Here is a 24,777-nt window from a genome sequence, read left to right on the forward strand (position 1 = left end):
AGAGTAAGGTTTGGGTAGGGTTAAGGGTATAGTAAGGTTAGGGTAGGGTTAAGGTTAGGGTAGAGTTATGGTTAGGGTAGAGTAGGGTTATGTTTAGGATAGGGTTGAAGTTAGGGTTATGGTTAGGGTAGGGTTAAAGGTAGGGTAGTTTTAAGGGTAGAGTTGGGTTAAAGGTAGGGTAGGTTTAAGGGTAGAGTTGGGTTAAAGGTAGGGTAGGATTAAAGGTAGGGTAGGTTTAAGGGTAGAGTTGGGTTAAAGGTAAAGTAGGTTTAAGGGTAAGGTAGGGTTAAAGGTAGGGTAGTTTTAAGGGTAGAGTTGGGTTAAAGGTAGGGTAGGGTTAAAGGTAGGGTAGGTTTAAGGGTAGAGTTGGGTTAAAGGTAGGGTAGGGTTAAGGGTCGGGTATGGAGAGGGGGAAGGGTTAAGGGTCGGGTAGGGGTATGGTTTGGGTAGGGTTAAAGTTAGGGTTATGGTTAGGTAGGGTTAAGGGTAGAGTAGGGTTAGGGCTTGGTTGAGCCTACATGTAGGTTAGAATTGGGTTTAGGGAACTTATTTTCACTCAGCATAAGTAAATGAGTGAGTAATGAGTTAAGTTGAGGAAATGAACGCAAACCATGTTGTGTTAAATTACGTTGGGTTACGTAGTTGTGTTGAACTCCACAATTCAGTTAAGTTCAGGTATAGAATAAAACACAGCAGGTCTTTTAATAAAGAACAAAAAAAAAATAAGTATGACTAGACGTCTAACCCTAACCCAGCCCTAAAAATATCCACCCCACTGAAGGCTTGATAAACTGGATCGGGTGTGTTAAATTAGAAGCTTGTGAATGAATAAGAAGTGGTCAGGGCAAGAGACAGCTATCAGATAAGACTGTGAAACCTTTTACCCCACAGAATACAGTCGAGTAAGAGTACATCTCTGCAAACCAATGGAATATTTTGCAAAGCCTTTTTAAATCTAGATTCCCGCAAACATCTCGCCTTGAGACAGTTGATGGTAAACGGACTTAATTTGTAAACACTTATGAAGCTTTAAAAGGAACCTGTTTGTAAAAAAGAAATGGCCTGTAATGTAAGTAGATCTGATCCGCTCCCTTCAAGCTCAGTAAACACACTTTTTTGAACCCCTGAGAACAAAAAGAGTTTCTATAAGATGTGTTCCCATCAAACCTTATTAGAGGTTAGAAGGAGACCTTCCTCAGAAGTGCGCATCCAGTATGAAAATCATTCAGCTTGTAAAACCCACCACTGTGGGAAAGTGAGGCTGTTTCTACAGTGAGAAAACAACCTACCACAGCAGTAGGCGAGCAAGGATGCAGACGTTTGACCATGTGCACTGTGGAGAATACTGTAGATCTACTGTATGCAAATGACCAGCATCAATCAACACCCCACTCCAGCCTGTCCACGTCATACGCCTCTCTCCTCACACATCCCAGCTGTAATCTCAGTAGTGGTAGACAATGGGGGGTGAAATACCACCTTTAAGGACAATACCCATTTACTGTAAAGCTAAACCTTATCTGCGCAGGACAGTACATGAACCCTCACACAGATACTATCCTGCTTATTACACATTACACATTTATTTTAAACCAAATTGCAAAATATATGTTTCTAATTTTTCAAAACATATTTTAGGGCTCCTAATTTTGAGCTTACTTAATTCTTTCTACTAATCTACTAAATTAAACATTTCTATATATTTAATATTTTTCAAGACTTTATGTGGGCTTATTTTTTATTGGTTGCAAATAATTAATTAAGAAATAACAACAACAGCAATAATAATAAAAACAGTAAGTATTATTAAGATTTCTAACTACAGTTTAGCATTTAGCTGCAAACACGAACTCACTCACCAGAGCTAAGATACTATGCTAGCTAGCTAACCTGTGACCTGTGAGGTTTACGATGTCTTTATGATCGGACTAACCGATGCTAAAGGATTCCCCATTATAGGGACATTTGGGGATTTTATTGGGAATGAATGAATTAGACCATGCAGTAAATGTGAGGAGATTAGATCTGAGGAGAGAAAAGGGGGCTGGAGACATCTTGCCCTGGAGGACGTTTCCCCCCGGATGATTCAGTCGTTATCAGCCTTCGGGTGGTGAACCCGGCTGATCTCTGTGAATCCGTGAATGTGTCTAAAGGAATTTTTCATTAGAAGATCTGCTCTTATCTTGTTAGCAGACGTTGCTATTCGGAGTAGTGTGCTTGTGCTGAAAGCAGAGGCAGGCACGGGGGCATACAGAGGCTGAAACGCGCGCCTGACATCCACGCTGGAGCAACAGGTGGCAGATTCCTTATACCTGCGCTTCACAGACTCAGAGCCAGCGCTGGGGGATTAGACGAGAGTGGGAAATTCCCCGTAGTAAAAGCAAAACACGCTGGATATTTAAATTGAGAGTAATAGTTATCCTGTCAAATGAATTTACAGCCGGACTTAGACGACTCGAGGATAAACAGCTTTATTAGGTGAACTGCCTGCTTTGGAAATCCCCCTGTTCGACCCCCTGTTTGTTTATGCCCCGCGTGCTTTCTCTGATTGTTTGAGCTTTGTCCTTTACACTTCCGAGAGACGCAACCCAGCTGCTGGGGCGCTTTCAGCAGAGCTACCGACCTGGAGAAACTGACAAACTACGGCCTCTGCTGGCCAAAGGTGGAAGTGCACCTGGCCAGTTTTTTTTTTTTTTTTTTATCTTTTTTTTTTCAGGCTCATAAGGGAATAGGGGAAGTCAAGGGAGGGCAATGCTTAATGGTGTACTTTGGAGGATTATTAGAATAGTAGAATTGGAATTGAATACTTGTAATTTGACTTAATTACATTTCTGAGAGTCAAACATGCTCTTTACTCCTTCGTTTAGACAGCGCTTGAAGGCCAGGGGATCCTTTTGTTTTTCTGTTCATTTGAACTTGCTTTTATTTTAAGCGTCCAACCAAATTCATTTCAGTGCAAGATGAAACTGCCCACAACTACACTCATTCGTCTTTGCATAAGGACAAGTACTGCCAGTTATTTGCCGCCTCATTTGTCTCAAAGATGAAGCCAAAACTATACTTTTTTACTTCCACTCAAGTATATTTTGGCTCCATACCCCGTACTTTTCCACCCCTGAGCTACACTCTTAGCAAAATCCGCTCTATATACTACCAAAATAAGCATTCTTTGACAACACACTTGGGTCCGACTGTATATACAGTGGCATAAAGGTTGAGTTTGGGCACCCCTGGTCAACATTTCCGTTACTGTGAAAAGTTAAGTGAGTAGAAGATGCCATAAACTTCAAGACGAAAGATTGTTTTCAACTTTTTAAGCGAGATTAGTATTTTTGTTTTTGTTTGCTTTTGTACAATTTTAAAGCAAAAAAAAAAAAAAAAGAAGCATGCAAAGGAGCAGCATGCAAAAGGATAACTTTGACCAAGGTCTCAGTTTATTTGCAGATTTCGAAGCTTTATTAAAACCCTAAGTCCTCAAATCTTGTCCCAACAGTCAGCAGCCATGGGATGCTCTTAGCATCTAGGAGCCTAGCACTCTCAAAAAAAAAACAACAACTGATGCCCAGAAATCAGGAGAAGGTTATAAGAAGACAGCACTGGTGGCTTTTTCAGGTAGCCGTTTCATCAGTTCTTAATGTGTTCAGGAAGCTTGATGTTTTGGGAAGTTAAGGTCTGAAAGACTAAGGAAATATTCAAAGAGTAGGATTGCTAGAAAGGCAAACCGAAACCCCTGCTAACCTGCAAAATACCTTCAAGGAGATTTAGCAGACTATAGAGTGGTGGTGCACTTTTACTGTGCAGTGATACCTTCATCAACGAGTAGATTCTGGATCCTTGCTGCAAAATTCAGAATCAGAAGTTTTTTGTTTTGTTTTTTAAGGAACATCTAAACAAGCCTGTTGCATTAAAGAAAAAGTCCTGTGGACTGATAAAGTTCAAATACAATCTTTTGGCCTCAAAAAGCAAAGGTATATTTGAAGAAAAAAGGTGCAGAATATCATGAGATTATCACCTTTCCAACTGTTAAGCAAGGGGGTGGATCGGCCATGCTTTGGGTTTGTGCTGCAGCCAGTGGCAGAGGGAACGTTTCACTGCTAGAGGGAAGAGTGGATTCAATGAAATACCAGCAAATTCGGAAATCAAGCATCACAATATCTGTACAAAACCCTACAGATGAAAAATACGTCTTCTACAGCTTCTAAACACATCTCAGTGGGGCTACCTCTAGAGGCGCATATAAACTGCCCTATGACTGACAAGCCTAAAACATGCAAAAAAAGCCTTTTACATGAAAAAGAGCACGAAAAGTTAAGATGAAAGAGCAAAAATCCCAAACAAGAACAGAAAGACTCTTTTTACTTGCGTGTACAAACTTTGAACCTTTCGCTTTTTCATTTATTTATTTATTTTTACTGTAAAAGATAATACTCCATATTTTTGGAAATTAGGACATTTAAAAACAATATCTGATCTTTTTACAGTAATAGATATTTTGACCAGGGGAGCCAACACCTCTGCTGGTCACTGTAGATATCCATAACTCAAAATGTTGAGTCATACAGAACCATAGACTTTAACTGGTTCTCTGAGCGTCCGTGGGCCGATACAGAACCATTGCCATATATTGCCATATTGCATACATCAGCCTTTACATTACTATTAAATAAACTGTCAACTTTTCAACTGACTGTAGTAAAAAGAAGTAATATGATCTGCCATTATTTACTCTGTCTCATGTGGCTGGCTTTGTGTGTGTGAGAGAGACGCAAAAGGCAGAAGGAAAAGTGGTTTATACACATTGCCATACACATGTTTCATTTCAGTTTTATAAAAAAGGCAAGTATTCAGATTACTGCGTAAAATAATCACTAGTTATCAGTGTTTTAATGTGAGTATCAGAAGGAAACACCAGGACTGATATATCAATACTGCAGAAGGCTAATCTGAATTGTAATCTGATTAACAGCACTTAGTTTGGTTTGTTGGCTTTTTTCTCACAGATGCATATGAAATAGGAGCGTCTGTCAGTATTGTGAAGGTCTTGCTCAGGTCTGGATGACCGCTTTATACAGCTTTGTCGTACATTTTCTTAAAATGGCCTGAATTAACTGATTCCCAGACGTTCTTCACTTCTGTCCACACACAGGCCCAGAAGTTCCTCAATACTGTTTAAATCAGCTTTACGTTGTCCAGGGCATCGTCTGAACTTCCTCACCCTGCAGCCCACTCCGTCCCAAGAAGAGCTAGATTCCTTCAGACATGTCCAACTCTACAGCTGTGGAACATGAGTTGCTTCTTTGCTTGATGTTTGACACTTGTACTATCACTTGTTTAACACCTTTTATCACTTGACAAAATCTTTCACATCCAGAAATGGCATTGACGCATTCTTTTTTTTAGGGCGACGGCCTATGTTGGATAATGAAATGGCTTGAGATGGGTGTCAGTTCCAGACTCACAGATTTACGGTGATGCTCATGGCAGCAGAGAGTGTATAAATGACAGAGAGTAGATATGTCCACTAGGTGGAGCTATGTGTCTTTATATTGCATGTGGACAGTAATTTCATGTTGTGAACCTGCTGTTCATGTTGGTCACAATCTTTTACACTGCAGTTTACAGGTTTAATCAGCGGTTTCAATAATAGAAATAATAGAAGCAGTTTGGTTGCAGATAAATGTATAAGATTATGCTAACATGCCAGACCTGCCTCCTGTACACTTTTCCAGATGTTCCCGATATCTAGTGGAAGGCCATAAGAAATGTAGATGAGTAAAAATGTATAGAGTTGTAGATGCTCCCAGATTAACTGTAGAACATCAAGAATTACGTTCTAATAAAAGGAACATCCAGAATGCCTCATGTTTCAAAAACTGTGATCAAATCTTCAGTCATACTATGAATACATACATTATTCTCCAATATAATTAGCCTTTTTTATTTTATTTATTTATTTATTTAAAAATACACAAAGTGAATACAGTAATGTCAATTAAACAGAAATATAGAATGTAAAATAAGGTGACTAGTGTCTCGGTGGCCTCTGTCAGTAGTCTTCTTCGTGCACAGTCACTCAGTGTGTGAGGACGGCCTGCTCTAGGCAGATTTACACATGAGCTGTATTCCTTCCATTTCTTAATGATGGATTTAACAGAACTCCATGAGATGTTCAGTGACTTGGAAATCCATCATTAATGATGGCTTTAAGTGACTGGTGTCATGGTGGCCTCCCTAAGTAGTCTTCTTCTTGCACGGTCACTCAGTGTGTGGGGACGGCCTGCTCTAGGCAGATTTACATATGAGCCATATTCCCTCCAATTATTAATGATGGATTTAACTGAGTGGATGATCAGTGACTTATTTATATGTTCATATTTTCTTTGTATCCATCCTCTTTCCCAGAAATGCGTGAAGTGTTTGTCTGTCCTTATGGTGTATTTGTAGTCAGGAATACTGATTAATCAGTGACTGGAGCTTCCAGACAGGTGTCTTTATACTACATTCACTGCACTCAGGTGATCTCCAATTCACTAATTGTGTGACTAGTAGCACCAACTGCTCGGAAATCTGTTGTTACCATGTTTTCTTTTGCTTAAAAAAAAGCCAAATTAGATTGACCATGATTCCATTTATAAAAGCAAATAAATGGGGAAAACATCCAAGGGGGTAGTTACTGTAGGCATTGTAATTTAAGCATCTACAAAAATATGTAAAAGGAAGCTTTGTGTCTAGTTTATGAAAAAATAAAGAAGTATTCTTTATCAAATATTTATTTATACTAATATAACAAGTGATTCCAAACTTTTGAACGGCAGTGTACAAGTGTGCATGGGTGAATAAATGTTTTTTGGAATAGATATGAAACATGGCCCTCACATTCTGTCTCTTTCCTCTTGGGACCAATTAAGAGGCAGACAGTCTGCTCTCTCTCTAAAGGGTCATCCAGCCCTGCGCCACTAAGCTTCCTCTTGGGAAGGCTGAGAGAACTCTATGGGCGAAAAGTATCCGTTCTACTATCCTAAGGTGCTGCTTGAGGTGAGCGAGCGCTATGTCAGTCTGACCTTTATCTTTCCAGGTGGACTGTTTCAGGCGGCGACGCCATCATCTAGTGCAAACAAAAGTTAGTAGTGCAAAAGAGCATAATAAGGTGCTCCATAGAAACGCTGCAGTACAAACAAAGCGCTCAGCTGTTCACTCTCGTCTTCACGTACTCCTGAAAGTGCCGGTGAAACGCCTCACTTCTCAGGACCCAGGTGGGGATGGCCTGGACGACCCAACCCTGAAGATGAAGGAAGCAGCGTGTCTCTACTTGTTCGTATGAAAGAATTTTGACTCCACAGCGCTGTGGTTATGTCATAGAACATCATAATCAAGTCAGATATTTGTTTTATTTACCAGAATTGCATGCCTGACGCTGCCATATGTTTGTTCTCCAGCTTTCAGATACATCAACGAGTTCCTCACAAAACCCTCAGCCGTGAACGTGATCATGTCTGGTTTCTGGTGGCCCGTCATTGCCGTGGAGACTCCAAAAGGACACACTGTCTGGAAGAAAGATATGTTTCTGATGAGAGCTTCTACTTTATATGTATATTTATATGTAACATGTTGTTATTTATTTGCAAGTACTACTCCAATTTCAAGGTTAGCTGTAATGCCATGGCAGAATAGTGGGCTTTCCAAATGCTGTGATATTTTTGTTCAGCATACTTCTACAGATTACCTGAAGTACTGTATGTAAGAGAACATCAGGAGAGGAGGATATTGCATGTATGAAACAGTGTGCCGTAATAGCAGTATACAACAAGTAACAGTAATCAAGGTTGCATGTCACATCCTAGGTGGCCACGCCCACTGAGTGGCAGAAAGACTGTCTGAGAGACAGCATTAGCATTTAGTTAGCGATTGACTGTACAAACAGATTCAATAAGAATTCAGAGATGTTCTTTTAAAGAGTGCAGAAAGCTCAAGAGAAGAGAAACTAATTGATTGCTGCAGTCCAGGCACCGAAATGTGTGGAAGCTCACTGTTTGGTAAAGTCACACTCTAAAAAAAAAAAAAAAACAGGTGGGAGAAAAACAACATGCCCATGGTAGTTGTGGATTTGATTAAAAGGGAGAGCAAGCAAACCTGGATGAATCAGTCAACTAAATGAATTAACATTCTTGAGGAACTTTTGGAGGTTCTTCCATTTAAAACTGTGGATTAACCTCTTTATGTGCTTTGAGAAACCTTCAAGAAAGGATTTTTAGAAGAAAAAGGTTCCTCCAGTTTCAAATTGAGGTCCTCAAGGAACTTATACTTTTAACAGTATATATGGCAGTTGGACAAAACAACAAAGATGGCTAACATTATAAGACAGGACAAGATATGATGTTTGGGGTAAAACAGTATGCTATACAATGATATGATGTGATGCAATATACAGTCATGCCTAGCTGTCTACCGTCTACCACAGCATATTGGAGCTGGAATAAAATGCAGATTTTCAGCTTTAATTTGAAGGGTATTTACATTCATATATACCCCCACCCCCATTTCAGAACATGGCACATCCATACAGAGATTGTGGCTGATGCTGTGACTCTCAAAATAAAGCCCAGAAAGCTGTCAGCATGAGTTAATCCAACATCAGGCTAAAGAATCACAACAAACCCATCATTAAGGACAGCAAAAGCACTAAGTATGGTCAAAAATCTTTTTGGTGCATTCCTAAAAAGAAAGAATGCACTTGTGAGGTCATCAGGCCTGGGAAACCATAAACAACTGTGGCCTATCAAAGAATAATTATTTGGCCAGATCAAGAACTGTGTCAAGTGTGTCTGTGTTAAAGTCAACAGTCAAGAGAAGATTGCACCAGAGTATGCATAGAGGATTCAACCACTAGAGAATAAAAAAGAAAAGAAAAAACAGAGTTATGGACAGACTGACACCAGATTGAAGGGAGGACATGAATATGGAAAAGGGAAGGAATCTGTCAAGCATGATGATGGTAGTGCATGGGGATGTATGGCTGACAATGACACTGTGGTTCAATGGTTTGCTTGTATTTATTAATGTGACTGCTTACAGAAGAAGCAGGATATAGGCTATATTATCTGCTTAGATACAGCCAAATGCAGCCAAAACACATTGGCAAATCTTTCATAGTGCAGATGGACAATGACCTGAAGCACACAGCAAGAGCAACTCGTTGTTTTAAGGCAAAGAAGTTTTAAAATAACCAAAAATGTCATGCTAATATATATAATATATATGCTGTGGTAGACAGCCAGAACAGGACTGATGAGCACTGCTGAGCATTGCATGTTGCAGTTGCTTCTTTGCTTGATGTTTGACACTTGTACTATCACTTGTTTAACACCTTTTATCACTTGACAAAATCTTTCATATCCAGAAATGGCATTGACGCTTTCTTTTTCTAGGGCGACGACCTATGTTGGATAATGAATCTGAGATGGGACACTGAGGTCACATGGGTGACCTCTCTCTGGGAAGCAGTTTCACCAACGACTGATGTATAGTACATGTAGACTAATAGTGTTGGTGAGAAGGTGAAACTTTTAAAGCTGTGCAAATAAGCACACAGAATGTGCATTTGGCGCATTCTAATGTATAGTCACCATGTATATATATTATTATGAATCTGTTATTATGAAGATATAATACAAGATCCTGATATGGAGAGGGCTGACGGCCTGGGAGAAATGCTGGTAAGCAAGAAAAAGACCTGGTACTGCTGTGAGAAAAATGTGTAAGTGCCGATGTGGCGAACACTGGCTCACCTCAAGCATTGAGTGCTATATCTATGATTTATTAGGATATGGTACGACATACAGTATATGAGTGCAGTCTGTGAAAAAAAGGAAGGCTGATGCCGTGCAGAAGTACACAAGAAGGTCTAATGAGTGAGATAAAAAAAAGAGATTGTCTGCAGGAAATAGTCGACATTACTGACAGAAAATATGTTAGCACTTTCAGCAGTGTATAAATTTACCTGAATAAGGATCCCACTGGACTTATATTCAGCTAGAAGACCCTGAGAGAATCTCTCGACAAAAGCCTGAGGGAAATGAAAGGATCAGTCAGGTTCAGGTTATCCAGGAGATGGCAAAGATACACACATTGTAAAAATATTGGCTTGTATTCTTGGTTTTTCAGAAACATTTCCCAAAGGCAAATTCCCCATTTGTTCTTGCTCTCAAATGCTCTGTCTGATTTACGCAAAACATATCCTGTGTTACTGTGTCCAAATAATTAAACTTCAGACTCATTTGTAAAAAGCACATTTTCCCAGATGTCCTGGTCTTAGTCTAAGTGTTCTCTGTGGTCTCCTGCAGCTGTGGCAAGAGCTACCTGTAGATCACATGATGACATTTTAGGATTGCTGGAAACCTCAGACTTTGAGTTTGGTTTGCTCTTGATTGGTAATCTCCAAAGAGCTCTCTGATGCCTTCAGAAAGCAGGTTGTAGATGCAGAATGAGTCTGGGAGGGGATTTAAAGGTTTTGTGGTCTGCTGTTGGACTAAACTTGCCAGGATGGCCATGACACACATTTTTCATGTTGTCATAACTGCTGATCCATAGGCTCAATACGTTCCAGTTTCATCGCTCCACAGAACAGAATTCCAAAATGCCTGTGGCTTATTTATCTGGTTTTGAGCAGATTGGAACCGACTTTTCTTAAGCTTTTGAGCAGAGGTGTACAAGCATGGAGGCCTTCAGCATTTAATATGAGCCTTACTGTGCAAACTGAATTCTCAGTGCCTGCCTACCACCAAATCTTGCTGCAGGTCTTTTGCAGTAAATGGTTTTGTCACGTCCAGGTAGTGTAGCCAGTGTTCCTTTGACTTTGAACTTGTGGACTTCCCAGTCGACAGACAACTCAGAGCCAGTTCAGGTATTCGATTTTTATCTCAAGCACACATGACAAAGCCCTTGTTTTGCCACCCGATTTGCAAATCATGTGCTCTTATGAGGGATTCTGTTCAGAGGGTTGAATAATTGTGAAACTGCAGTCCTCATTCAAAGTGGCATTTTGTCTTGAATCAAGAAAACACAACATTATTTGAGCTGTTTAAATAGTTCTTGTTTGATTGGTTTATTGCAAACAACTTGTTTGTAAACTTTCATACTCATTAAACCACCCCCTCACTTTATAAATGATGTGGCATCCAACTAGATCTCATAAAATCCGTCCATCTACCACTAAACTGCATCCCAAGAAATTTGTAATACTTTCACAAGCTCCCGTCCAATACACACATATTTTTGATTTACAAGGAGCTTCAGTGGAGGCACTGTTGTGCCAAATACACACAACCCAGCCTGTCATGTCCTACAAGAGAGCACAGGCAGAGCCCTTCAAACAAACACATTAAGAACAGCTGCTGAAAAACAGTGGGCTGCATACAGTTGTGTTCACAGGTTTACATAAATAGGTATATGACATACAATCATGTGAAAATGTTAGGGCACCTCATGAAAACCTTTGTCTTTTTCAGTATCTGGACATATGATCTTTATTTAAACTAAGAGGTAATATATCTAAAACAATTAAACTGAAGAAATGTCATTTAGAAATAATTTGTAAAATGTAACTAATAGAAATGCATTTTTTTTTTGTGAAGAAAACGTTAGGACACCCTATGCCCTAATAGCTGGTATTTTGCCGCTTCAGCTTTAGCTTTTAGACAGATAGTCTCACTCTATTTTCCTCAAGAGCCTCTGATTCAATAAAGAATTCCTAGTCTATTCGACATTGGAGAGCTCTCCAGACCCTACTGCAGAAAAGCAGCCCCAAACCATGACATTTCCACCTCCATGCTTCACAGTTGATATGTGTTCTTGCGCTCAAATGCTCTGTCTGGTTTATGCAAAACATATCCTGTGTTACTGTGTCCAAATAATCAAACTTCAGACTCATTTGTTAAAAGCACATTTTCCCAGATGTCCTGGTCTTTGTCTAAGTGTTCTCTGTGGTCTCTTGCAGCTGTGGCAAGAGCTACCTGTAGATCACATGATGACATTTTAGGATTGTTGGAAACCTCAGACCCTGGTTTGCTTTTGATTGGTAATCTCCAAAGAGCTCTCTGATGCCTTCAGAAAGGAGGTTGTAGATGCAGAATGAGTCTGGGATGGGATTTAAAGGTTTTGTGGTCTGTTGTTGGACTCCAGGATGGCATGGCCTTGGCAGTTGTTGCACTTGTATAGCATTTTGCGGATAGTGGAACGGCTGATTACGAAGTGTTCTGAGATCTTTTTAAATCCCTTTCTAGACTCATCTGCTTCTACAACCTTCAGCCTCAGAGTGCTCTTTGGATCTCACCATGGTAATAACACTCACTTTCCCAATCAAGAAACCAAACTAAAACCAAACTAAACTAAACCAAACTAAATGTCTGCGGTTAAAATAAGACAGGCTCTTCAAAAAATCCCCTCTAATGATGATCTAAATATCCAGAGTGGATGTTCTGCACCTGAATCTAATTTTAGGCTTTTTAAATAGTAAGAAATGTGGGGAACTTTTAAAAGACATTTCTTCAGTTTTATGTGTTTAGTTTTCCCCCCCAATTGTGTTCATGAGAAGATTAAAGGTTAATCTCTTTAAACATAGGAAAAAAATCATGGGGTGTCCTAACTTTCACATGACTGGACATCTTTAAAACAAAAGAAGAAAGAAAACAAGAAGAAAGACATTTTTAAAAAAGTGTGTGTGCGTGAGTGGGGTATTCTGAAGATATGCACAAGTCAGGAATGTCTCTTGCAACCATTTTTAAAGAACTGCAAATTCCAAGATTATCAGTTCAAAAATTTGTACAACAATACAGGTTATTGGAAGGTGTAGTTACTTTGCCATGGTCTGGAAGACCCCCCAACATTGTTACCCAAAGCTGAGGGGAAATTAGTTGGAATGGCTAAGAACAACCCGAGCACCACCAAGGCACATTTGCCTGGGAGCTTCTGGAACAACAGTGTCGCTGTCTACAATTAAGTGAATTAGGAGCAGGTACAATTAAGAACATGTACAACCGACACCTTTTTGCACAAAGCTTTTAGAGGAAGGGCTTCATGGTCAGTTCATACAAACATTAAGATATTAGGCCAAAATGAGCAAATCAGGTATGTTGGAGGAGTAAGGGTGAGGCATTCAACACCAAGTAAGCATAGTAGTGGAAGAATCATGCCCTGAGGCTGTTTTGCTGTCAGTGGAACTGGTACATAGCACAATGTGGATAGACTAATGAAAAAGGATGACTTGAGAACTTCAGAAGGCTTGAGCATAACCTCAAACCATCAGCTAGACAGCTGAAACTTGAACACAACAGGGTGTTCCAGTAGGACATCAAAGGTGGTTGTGGAATGGATAAAGCAGGCTAACATTAAGAGTTTGAAACAGCCTTCCCAATGTCCTGACCTCAAATATGTGAACTGTGCTTCAAAGGGGGGGTCTGTGCCAGGAACCCAACAAATTTAACTGAACCCTACCGATTTTGCCAAGGAGAGTGGTCAAATGACCAACCAGAATTCTGCCAGAAGCTTGATGATGGCTACCAAAATCGTCTGGTCAAGTCGCAACTTGGTAATATATGTTGTAACTCATTCTGCCCCAGAAAAAGAACCGCTCAAAGAGGTCCCATGAAAGCTAAATATTGCCATGCAGTGTTTCTAAAGGGGTTTTGTTTTTTTAATGGCTAAAACAATGTCACACAAGTTTTAGCAGCGGTCATAAGGCATGAATTCTGCCTGTACTTTGACACATGTTTTTAGAGAACTGCAGTCAAGGTCATACAGTAGTCAAAACCTTTAAGAAAGTCTATTTGAGATGATTTAGCCACTCGAAAAAGGGTAATTCCTAATCAGTACAGATCTGTTTCCATTAGATGTAAGCTTCATTAGCTTCACAGCTCCTGGACCAAACCAGAAAAGCAAACTTGTCTTGGCTGACTGAACTGTTCCATGAAGCTCAGCTATTTATACAGTACCTTTGTTGCTGCGTATAACGCATAGGTCGGACAGGGTACTTTTGCTATGCCAGAGGACACGTTGAGAATGATGCCCCGTCCTCTGGGGAGACACAGACATAATGGAGCTGTCACTGCTGAAGCACATGCAGAAATGAAGATATGGAGAACCTGTTACTGCTTAGAGTTCTCTGACCTTTCCACCATTCCAGGGAGGATAATGTGACACATCTGCATTGAAAGAATCATGCAACTGTATCAGGCATACAGTAAACATAGAGTGCCTATCCAAGCTCCGTTCACACACAGGACATGTAGTTTTGCACATAAAGAACTGAAACAGTTGACTTCATGCAAAAGCCATTGTGAGCTTGTTTGTGTTTTTGAGTGCATTTACTGACCTTGACCATTGCTTTGATGTTGCAGTTGATCACTTGATTCATTTTCTAGAAGAGTACAACACAGGCATTGCATAGTTGATAGACATGTATAAAGTACTAGAGACCCAGACTTGAGTAAAAGTACAAGTGCTCTATCAAAGTCAAAGTGACTTAAGTAGAAGTAGAAGTAGAAGTGTTTTTAAGCACCATACTTAAGTGGAAAGATTAAAGTATTCAACTAAATTATAAAGTATGCTAAAGTATTCACTTTCAGTAGTCACAATTCCTTTGGCTGCACATGGAGTCACTTATGTATTTATTATTAGATGTATTTATTATTAGATAGGTTATGAAATGTTACTAACAGGGGTATTTTGAACAAATTTCCCCACGGGACTCCATCCATCAATCCATGCATGTTTATTTTATGATGAATGACTCACTCTAGGTCAACACTTTGTATCAATCTCCCTATTGCACTACTGGGTCAAAGCATTTAACTTAGTCTAAAAGAAAAATGAAATGTTAAAATGTGAAATTATTTGATTACATGAGGTGAGGTTCATTATCCATTGTAGAGCCTTGTTAAAACAAATGCATTTTGGTAAGAAAGAATATTTGAACAACAAAACGTATTAACTCCCATAAACCATTGAAAGACCTGTATGTACGTTCATGCTCCACACCCTAATTGCTTACATATAATTTAATAGTATCTACTTCTCCATAACACGTCTCAGGATTAATAAATTGAGTTTTACTGAAATTTTCCTCCTCCTTTCAATCAAACACCCAATACATTTTCAATTATGCTTCCTGTTTCATGGAGTATCCACAGCCACCACCACCCGTCTCCTCCCAGTCACTCCATCTTATCTGTCAGTCATATTTCCATTCATTAAAAGGGTTTAGGCCTTATAGCTCAGAGCCTGGAACTCCAGTTTTCTCCCCCTCTATGCAATCATACAGGTGGGGCGTAAGACAATATTGAACTAACGACATTCTAGCGACAATTTGTGCTGCGTTTCAACGCTGACCTTCAGGTCCCACTTTTTCGACCGGATTGAACTTTTCTTTCACTCAGATTTGGTGAGGTTTTGTAGACAGTTTTCCTAAAATTGTATTTATAAAATCACAGTATGTCACAAAATATGAAATCGGAACGCCTGTATTGTGAAACAGATCTAATAATGAGAAAGCATGGTTTGAATTTGCACACTGAACACTGAACCTTAGAGCTTCCAAATATGCGAGCACATTAATAGTACTAAGGTACTTTCTATATATTTATAATAATCATAAAAGACTGATCTCACCTTTTCCAGATTAGCTGTTTCAAGCAGTCTGCAGGGTATCTGGGTTGGAAGAATGCCCACGTTGTTAACTGTAATGTGTAAAATTAATAATCAGATCAGCATTTCGCAACCTTTGAGGTCCACAGACAGTCCAGACGGATCGCTTTGGTCCAGCACATCAGTACCAATTATTTACCGGCATCCAGCATGGTTGGGCTGTGATGGGATGGCAAACAGAGCAAAATGTGGACTGTCTGGAGACTGTCTCGGATGGGGAAACATTTTGTTATTTATACCTGGTATACGGATTTAAGTAAATGATACATGAGAACACTTGCATGTCTGATTCAGACTTTAGACCAACAAACCTAAAATGCCAATATCCAGACCCTCAATGTTCTCCTTAATGCCTCTGTAAATGTCGTCTTCAGTGAAGTCGGCAGCTATTGCTATGACCTTTGCCTTTGTATTAAGCTCTGTTGGGAAAAAAGAAAGAGAGTGTGAGACCCCAGATCACACAAGAGTAGAGACACTGACACGCAGGAGGTAGGATGTAGCATTCTACCTATCTCTCTCGCTGCTCTGTCCAGTTTCTCTTTACTCCTGCTGATGATGACCACGTTCAGCCCACACCTCGCTAACTGCAAAGACCAGAGGAGATGTTTACAATCGCCCTGAGTAGGAAATGTTATAGTGAAACACACAGTCATATCAGAATATTACAAGAACCCCTGATTTGGAAAGGACTCTTTTATTATTAGATCAGCTCCACTTACCATAAAGGAGCACTGTGCAGTTCTATAATTACTGTCTATAGTCCATCTGTTTCTCTACATGCTTTGTTAGCCTCCTTTCACCCTGTTCTTCAATGTTCAGGAGCCCACAGGACAACCACAGAGCAGGTAGTATTTGGGTGCTGGGTCATTTTCAGCACTGCAGTGTGTTCAAGTGGATCAGACACAGCTGCTGGAGTTTTGGAACATCTCAGCATCACTACTGCATCCTGTGAACTAGGGGATTACCCTGTGCAGTACTGTGCAGCAACAGATGAGCTTCTGTCTCTGACTTTACATCTACAAGGTTGACCGACTAGATAGAACTGTGTAATAGAGCGGACCGTGAGTGGACACAGTGTTTAAAAACTCCAGCAGCACTGCTGTGTCTGATCCACTCGTACCAGCAACACAGGGCAACACACTAACACCACTACCATGTCAGTGTCACTGCTGTAATACCTGCTCTGTGGTGGTCCTGTTGAGTCCTGAACAGGGTGAAAGTGGAGCTGAACTAATGGGCTGAGTTCATTCCAAACCAGGGGTGGGTATAATGATAACAATACTGTATTATACCCTATTTACACAATTAGACCTAAGCCTTCTGTTACTGGATATTATATTACATTTTTATTAGAATGTTCTCGCAAGTGAAAATAGTTCTAACAACTCAAACAAGTTGCAGATTAAACAAAGAGATTGAACTTGATATTGATTATACTTTAGTATAGATACATCTAAAGCTTATATAATTGTATCAAATAAAGGTATAGGACAGCAACATACAGTCATGTGGAAAATCTGGGGTAACATTTTGCTCAAATGACATGTTTTAATGACTGTCTAAGTCAAAGTAAATGAACAGATCCTCATGCACATTACCTCATTACCATAATTCAACACATTGGGGAAAATAAAAACATAAAGTGTGGTACATAAAAATACCATGACACTCATTACATATTTTACACATTATATAGATTGTCATATTCAGCAAATAAATAGAAACTGTGCTCTAAAATTAGCAATAAAAGGAGACATTTATCTTAGAAAAATAAGAAAGCATGTTGTCCAAAATTTTACATATGACTGTACAGTATATACTCAAGGCATAATCAAGGTATGCTACATGTTTAAATGTTTGTGGACACCCCTTCTAATGAATGCATTCAGCTACTTTAATTTGCACTCATTGCTGACACAGATGTGCAAATGCACACACACAGTACTGCCAATAGAATAGGCTATCTCTGAAGCAGATTAATATAAACCTTTTGGCACCATGCCTAAAACCAGATGTGGGCTAGAGATGATGATGGTGCTCCATCCAGTATTTTGGGGATGAGTTAGGGATGAGGTGTGGTGGTGAAAAAACTAGTAAAAAGCCCTGTTTTTTTTAACAGCCTTGATTTCAGAAGAAACAATGAATGAGTAGGTGTCCCAACACTTTTGATGATATACTGTATTCTATTCTAATAATTTTTCATAATAATAAACAGCTGTGATTAATGTAAATGACTGATTTTACAGTAGTAATATGTTGATGGATAGACATATGGATGCTCAGTCTTTTTAGTTTATGTTAAGTTAATGACAGTTAATCTGTTAATAATAATATTTTTTCAATGTTGTTTGTCACAAACTACCTTTCTGAACAAGCATACATGCAGCAATGCCAAAATAGGAATATACGTCAATGACTGTTTCTCATAACTCTACATAAACCAATCAATAATAATCGCTTATTGATGGTAACTACTGCAGTGCATCTAACAATAAAGACAACATTGTGCATCTTTTATAGAGCAATAAAGCACACAAGAAGCTCTAATTCTATGTGCAGATACAATTTACTTGGACCACTGTGAATGTGTATGTGTTGTAACTTCTCTGGTGCTCCAAATATAGACTTTCTCCATAGACATCACACTGATTTCCCCTTTTCATGTGCAGAAGAAGAATTTGAATAGTATACTATAGTATTACAGATAACAGGTTATTTTTGCTACAATGGGTTCTTTGGGTGATACCATAGAAGAACCACTTTTGATTCCATAAAGAATAATATTTGTAGGAGATGTGTAAGTGGAAAGAACCTTGAAAACGTTAGGAAAACATTACCTGAAATAGAAGTTCTTAAACTTTGAAAAAGTTCATACATAGGGCCTCATTTAACAAAGTCCTTCTAGGAATTTTCTTAAATTTGTTTCTGAGAAAAGTACTAGCTAAAAGTCTAGATTCCTGATGTGCTTTTATACCACATAATTGTTCACAGCTCTACTCCTATAATGATGGATCCCGTTGTCCTTATAAACAGAACAAATCTCAAATAAGAAAACACTGGTGAATGTCTGGATCTTTGTGAAAACTGCATAATACGAAATTTCTTCTTAACCGCTTAACACTCCAAGGCTTTACACACTAAGGCATATTATTCAGCAACTACTGGGGCTTCTGTACAAGGTGGTGGGGCTATTCTTTGGTATGAGAAATTTGTAATAAGACTTCCGCTCTACCGGCGGGTCATAGGCTTTTAAGGGGTTAAGAACGGTTGGAGAATAAGGCCCATTGTTCTTTATTGTACAAAAAGTGGTTCTACGATGGCATCGCTCAAAGAACCCTTTGAAGCACCTTTAGTAGTGTATACTATTACTAGTACCAGGACGTTTGACTAAGGATTACTTCACATTGTGATACTCTAACTGACAGTGGTCCAATATTCAGTTCCTGCAACAAATTATTCAGAAGCTGCTTAAGGCATCAAAATGTGAGACTTCATACAGATCCTTGCAGTTTAGGGGATAAACATACTAAATTCCTGCACATCTGCACTACTTTACCTCTTGCGCATAGGCTTTTCCTATTCCGTCTGACCCCCCAGTGATCACTGCAACAGAGAAAACACTCAAGAACATTTGCTGGCACAAATTCAATCAATACATGAGTTACATATAATATCATAGCTTCCACTCACAGGAGGGTACCATACTGATGTAGTTAAGTTTGTAACACTGCAAACACAACTTTGCTCCAGATGTGTGAATCAGATCTCCATTAGCATCTCAGTGATAGCTTTGTATGCTTTACTGATTTAAAACCAGCTTTTAAGCTCCTTTAAAATCCTTTAAGGTATTCAAAATAGCATTTTTCCCACAGCCATTCTTGCTGACACAAAGACACAGCAGAAGATGTGCCGCTCATGTGTGTGTGTGTGTGTGTGTGTGTGTGTGTGTGACATTTGTTTTAACAGTGTGTACTTGGAGAGACAGTATGTGCCCAGATGTTTGATAAAGGATCGGAGAGCGCTGAGGAAGGAAGCACTGCTTTTTTCTCCAAAATATATCTGGAACGTCAGAAAGACACACTTAGTCGAACAGACGGAGATCTAGTGCCAAAGTACAAATTGTGTTTTGGGTCTCATGTCAAGCTGATATGACTCTGCTGTAATGTCTGTTGAAGACATGGATATGTAATAATTCAACTTGAAGACATTTACACATGTGGTTGTACTGCATCTGAAATGTCCACTTTGCCTAAATTTTTGTGTTAGTGTAATCCAGTTTTTTGCCCCTCAGATCCTCTTACCTGAGGATCTGAGGATGTGCATCATCGTATCTTTGTACAAATGACCATATTATACACTCTTAGAAATAGAAGCGATGCCATAGAAGAACGAATGTCAAAATCTTTAGACTCTTAAAATGGTTCTTCACACATATGCATCTCTATTGCAAAAATTGGGGCCTTTAGAAGAAATTTCTTCATAAAAAACATTACACAGTTTTTATGAGGAAATTTCTTCTTACGGCCCTAATTTTTGCAATAGAGATGCATATGTGTGAAGAACCTTCACTTTCTTCACACTCACATATCTCTGCGAGTAACAGAGACTCTGACAATCATGACTTGAGAGTTTAAACATGGTGGGGCTATATTCTGGTGGCATGGTGCACACGGTAGAAACACATTTATTTTACATGCCACTAGCTTACATGCTGTAGAAACACTGGCCCAAGAGATATTAAAACCTATAGTAGAGCTTCAGAGAGTGTCATGGCAGATGTACACCCATAACCAGCTCCAGCAGCTCCAGCAGACTAAACTAACCCAGAGGAACAAGAGAGCAAGTTAACGTTAGCTGGACAACAACAAGAAATAGAGCTAGGGGGTCTTATTTTACATGCCACTAGCTCCAATTAAGACAGGGTCTTGTTTTACTACAACCATAACCAGCTCCAAAAACAAAAAGAGCAGGTCTACAGCAGGCTAAGCTAACCAAGACAAGCAAGAGAGCAATTTAATGTTAGCCTGATAACCTTGGACTTAGTGTTTAATCAGGTGAATGTAGGCAATACTCGAACAGCAGGTATTCCGAGAGTGTCAGGGGAGACGTACACCCATAGCCATCTCCAAAAATAAAAAGAGCGAAAGAGCATGTGTGCAGGGTAAGCTAACCCAGACAAGCAAAAGAGGGAGGGTCGGGTGGCCATTGGCGGTGGCAGGGAAAAAAATATGTGGAACAAAATTTGCATTTGTTGATGATGTTGTCATGTTTGATAAATAACCTCATTGAAGTGGGTGCCCTGATTCTGGTTTGTAAGCTAGGCAAGATACTGCCTGGGAAGGTCTCCCACAGAGAAGTCTGAGATGGGGAGGGGGTGTCAGTAAAAGCCCTGCCTTACCCTCATGTCGGGCCTTGTGTCTGCAGTTTTCGTCTCTCTGTTTGCATTACCTCAATAGAGGGGTTTGCCCAAGGCACCCATACAAGCTAGAACCACCGCTGCTGTTAATGGCACCCATAAGGCAGCGGCTCTAAGACGCAATGGATCTAAACTGGACCAGGCGCAATTTAGCCAATGCCCCGGTCCATTAAAATATGTCGGAATTGGGAAACAGTCAGGATAAGAAACAAACACAAAGAAAACAACACAAATGACTGTGCATCCAGACGGGTGCGTGAATGGCCATTCACACATGCTAAGTAGGGCTTCTCAAAGTGAAAGAACAAGCTGTTTGCAGAATGAGAGACAATGTTATGTTAATTTTTTGGTCAGATGAGATTAAGAAAGTTTAAGAAAAAAAAAACAACCTTTTCAAACTGAAGGAGGAGGAAATCGGTAATAATACACCCTGGAACATGTTGTTCTAATTGCCTTTTTTTCTCTGCCTCTTGCACTACTGGAATGAAGTGGATGCAAAGCTTGGGAACAAGGAGACCAGCTGAAAGAGGTGCCCAGTGCTGAAACCCTACATCCCATTTGAAGCGTGGAATGCCACACTGAAGGAGGGCCTATGCTTTTGGTAGTAAGGCGAATGCAATTCAGGAACAAGATTATAACCTCTATGTGAACCACAACTTAACACACCTCCAATTGTTGAGGCGAGAAAAACTAGGTTCCTAAAGGTTCCTAAAAAGCAAAATAGATAAAGGCTCATGTCATGTAGGGGGAACGTCAGCAACAGGACAGGATGGTTATATATTTATAAGTTATACAAGTAATATAAAGTTATATAAAGTTTTATATAAAGTAGTTTATGGTTGTTTTTATGGTTGCTATCAGTGTAACGATCATTGCCAAGAGCAAGTGTTGAGGTTTGTCATTCTAGGTCACCTTCTTTTAATCTGGACATTCCTCTTTGACTTCTTCTTCGGGTTCAGTGGTTTGGACAAAATTAAGTTTTTCATCAGATTTGACTGAACTCAAGCCTTGAAAGGAGAACAGACCAATGCCTATGAGAAAATATGGCACCCGAAGTAGAGCAAAAGATCAAAGATCAAAATAACAACACAGACACAGGATGCCAGACAGTCCCAAATGTTTTGTCTTGTCCATCGATTTTAATGAGAATTAAAAACATGAAAATGTGTCCTTTTCTCACCTGCCCATTTTCCCATTGAGGTCAAAAAGTTCTCAGGAAGGGGGTACCACACCCTCGGGGAAAGCATCATCAGCAGGTGTGCCAGCCTGACTCCGCAGAACAGGAGGACGTAAGCCCCGAGCAGGGCGAAGACGAGCTGATCCAGAGCCATGCCAGAAGCTTCGTTCTGGACAGGAGCAGAGAGTGTCCTCCTGACAGGCAGCCTGGCCCCTCTCTCTCACACTGCTCCTGCTCCTTCACTGAGCTCTGGCCACAAAGCCTCTACCACACACATGCACACTCCCACTGACTGACGGCAGTCTCACCCAATCAGGCCCCACCCCAACAGACCTGACTAGTTTTACATTCAGAATTGTCCTGAGTTATGGGGTATTTGCTGGTTGACCAGCTGTCCTCCTGCAATCCAGAATGGTGAAAAGGCTGAAGTAGAGGTAAACCGGAAGGTATGCGTTGGTCAAGGAACAAAGTACAGTAGAACCCTATCAAGTGAAGAGGCTCATGTGAAAACATGCCTTGTCCTTTGCACATGACATTCAACAGCAAAGTACATTGAGTGCGCTGACTGTTGCAAGCAACCGTGTCAAAACCGTTGTTCTTCATTTATTGGTGCGTGCGTCCTTGCTGTTCTGTCCTTGCGGGGATGCAATGTGCCCGCATAACACACGGATACACATCCCAAAACACTGATCTTGTGGCCTCGTTTGGACGTGTTGCAGGTCACTGCAAGAAAATTGCTTTTTTTAAAAGAAAAAAAAAGCTTGTTCCGAAAGCTAAGGCAGCCAAAATCTCACATTTGGGTCATTGAGGTTAGGGGACAGGCATATGGTTATGGTTATGATTGGGCCTTAAAAACAGTTGGGGTGAGCAAGGTGGGTCCTTGCTCTCAAAGCTACTTATACATAATGTAGCTGTTACCAAACAAGTCACAGTAGTTCTCAGCAAACATAAAACGAACAACAAGCCTAGATCTTAAGGGGTTAAATGCAGGTTAGGCTGAGAGCTCGGTTAAGTTTTAGGATTAGCGATCTGTAGCTATTCAAGAATGTGATTTCCATACACTGTAGCGTGTGGGTGTGTTTTTGAAATGATTGTGGAGCACCCAAAGGAAATGGCGACTTGTTTTCCCAAGTTGCTCTCGAATATCTGAAAGTGAAGGTCTGTCAGTCATTTTATCATTACTATCATTATAAATATTTTATGAAGGATTTTGTCACCATAACAAGGTCACTGACATTTGTTTTCTCTCCCTACTTATCAACTGCATGCCCATTGTGGTTCATCTTTTGCTTACTTAACTGCAATCAGAAAACCATAATAACTTGTGGGTCACATTTGAGGGCCTTCCTCCGAGAAGAGCCAAGACGCAGAACTAGAAAAAGTATTTGTCATTTAATTGATTATTCTCCTATCATTTTTTTTCACATAATTCTAAAGGCTCCAGCATTCAAACCATTAATATGAAATATCTCAAAGTTCATTAAATCATTTGAAGATGCATTCTTTTGCAGAGCCACTGTGAGAAGACTGCAAGGACACTCAGAGGTTAGTACAGTCAGGGCTCGGTATGAATTTAGTCTGTTCAGACTGAGGCCACATTGTATATATTTGGGACACTGCCATGCCAACTGCCAAGCAACAAATTTATGTGTCAGTGAACTTATGTGATCAATAATACACACATACTTTTGTCACATAATTTTACAGGCTCCAGCATCCACAACATTATTATGCAATAACATAAAGGTCATTAAATCATGATGCATTCTTTTGCAGATCCACTGTGAAACAAATGCAAGGACACTCAGAGGTTAGGACAGTCAGGGCTCAATATGAGGGTAAGAGGATGCCATTGCCTCCTATCCCTCTTGAATTATTGTGGATCATGTGATCACTTAACACAACATTATGCAGGATTGAGTCTAAGGGTTTGAGGTTACTATAGTCAAATATACAGTAAAACACACCATTGCTTCAACAGTCCTTTTCATAGTGTGCATGGGAAAATACTTTTAATTTCTATACAACATAATATCTAAGCTTGTGCCCTAATTTAGTAACAAAAGTACACACTGGAATGTCTTTTGCACATTAAATATGCATTACAGTGTGTAAAAAAACATTTACAGTGCAGGCTAGAAAATGTAAGTAAACCTCTGAGTCAGGACACACTGAGGTGGTTTTGCATGGGCCACACTGTTTTTCCTAGGAGTGGGAATCATGTGGGCAATGGGCAATCCTGAAAGCAGGTGAAAAAGAACCCAGGGCTACCAGCAAAGACCTACAGAAGCAAACTACACAAACCCTTGTTTAAGTATTGACTGTCAAAAAACACTAAAAATGACTGGAGTTTATGAAAAGACACCACAAAGGAAGCTGCTGCTGTCCAAAAAAACAGTGTGGCCCATGTTTTTAAGTAAAGTAAGGTATGATGCAGCAGGTGACTACATTAGTTAGATGAGTCAGGACTTCTCCGAGAGCTAATTGG

At 39.9% G+C, this 24,777-nt stretch overlaps 1 protein-coding gene across 2 annotated transcripts; it reads right to left on the reverse strand.

Annotated features, from left to right (window-relative positions):
• Positions 1 to 5,938: 5,938 nt before the first annotated feature.
• hsd17b3 (hydroxysteroid (17-beta) dehydrogenase 3) lies at positions 5,939 to 22,456 on the reverse strand. 2 transcript variants are annotated; one of them, XM_072680948.1, is made up of 11 exons: positions 22,293 to 22,456; positions 19,253 to 19,299; positions 16,205 to 16,280; positions 16,008 to 16,115; positions 15,661 to 15,728; positions 14,366 to 14,410; positions 14,161 to 14,195; positions 13,986 to 14,067; positions 9,998 to 10,063; positions 7,396 to 7,545; positions 5,939 to 7,279 (listed from the first exon to the last, which is right to left on the reverse strand). In XM_072680948.1, exons 1-11 carry the CDS (start codon positions 22,441 to 22,443, stop codon positions 7,184 to 7,186), a joined length of 924 nt encoding a protein of 307 aa, XP_072537049.1. In that variant the 5' UTR covers positions 22,444 to 22,456; the 3' UTR covers positions 5,939 to 7,183. The 2 variants fall into 2 exon arrangements, with proteins under 2 accessions (XP_072537049.1, XP_072537050.1); XM_072680949.1 differs by lacking the exon at positions 5,939 to 7,279 and having other exon boundaries at positions 7,417 to 7,541.
• Between the last annotated feature and the right edge of the window lie 2,321 nt (positions 22,457 to 24,777).

Source organism: Salminus brasiliensis, chromosome 6, assembly GCF_030463535.1.
Source record: "Salminus brasiliensis chromosome 6, fSalBra1.hap2, whole genome shotgun sequence".
NCBI lineage: Eukaryota > Metazoa > Chordata > Actinopteri > Characiformes > Bryconidae > Salminus > Salminus brasiliensis.

Coding starts and splice junctions, on each gene's coding strand:
- hsd17b3 (XM_072680948.1), bottom strand. CDS start 22,443: ATGGCTCTGGATCAGCTCGTCTTCGCCCTGCTCGGGGCTTACGTCCTC. Junction 14,068..14,160: donor CTCCCTGGAATGGTGGAAAG/GTCAGAGAACTC, acceptor GTGTCTCCCCAG/AGGACGGGGCATCATTCTCA. Junction 10,064..13,985: donor CGTTATACGCAGCAACAAAG/GTACTGTATAAA, acceptor CATTTCCCTCAG/GCTTTTGTCGAGAGATTCTC.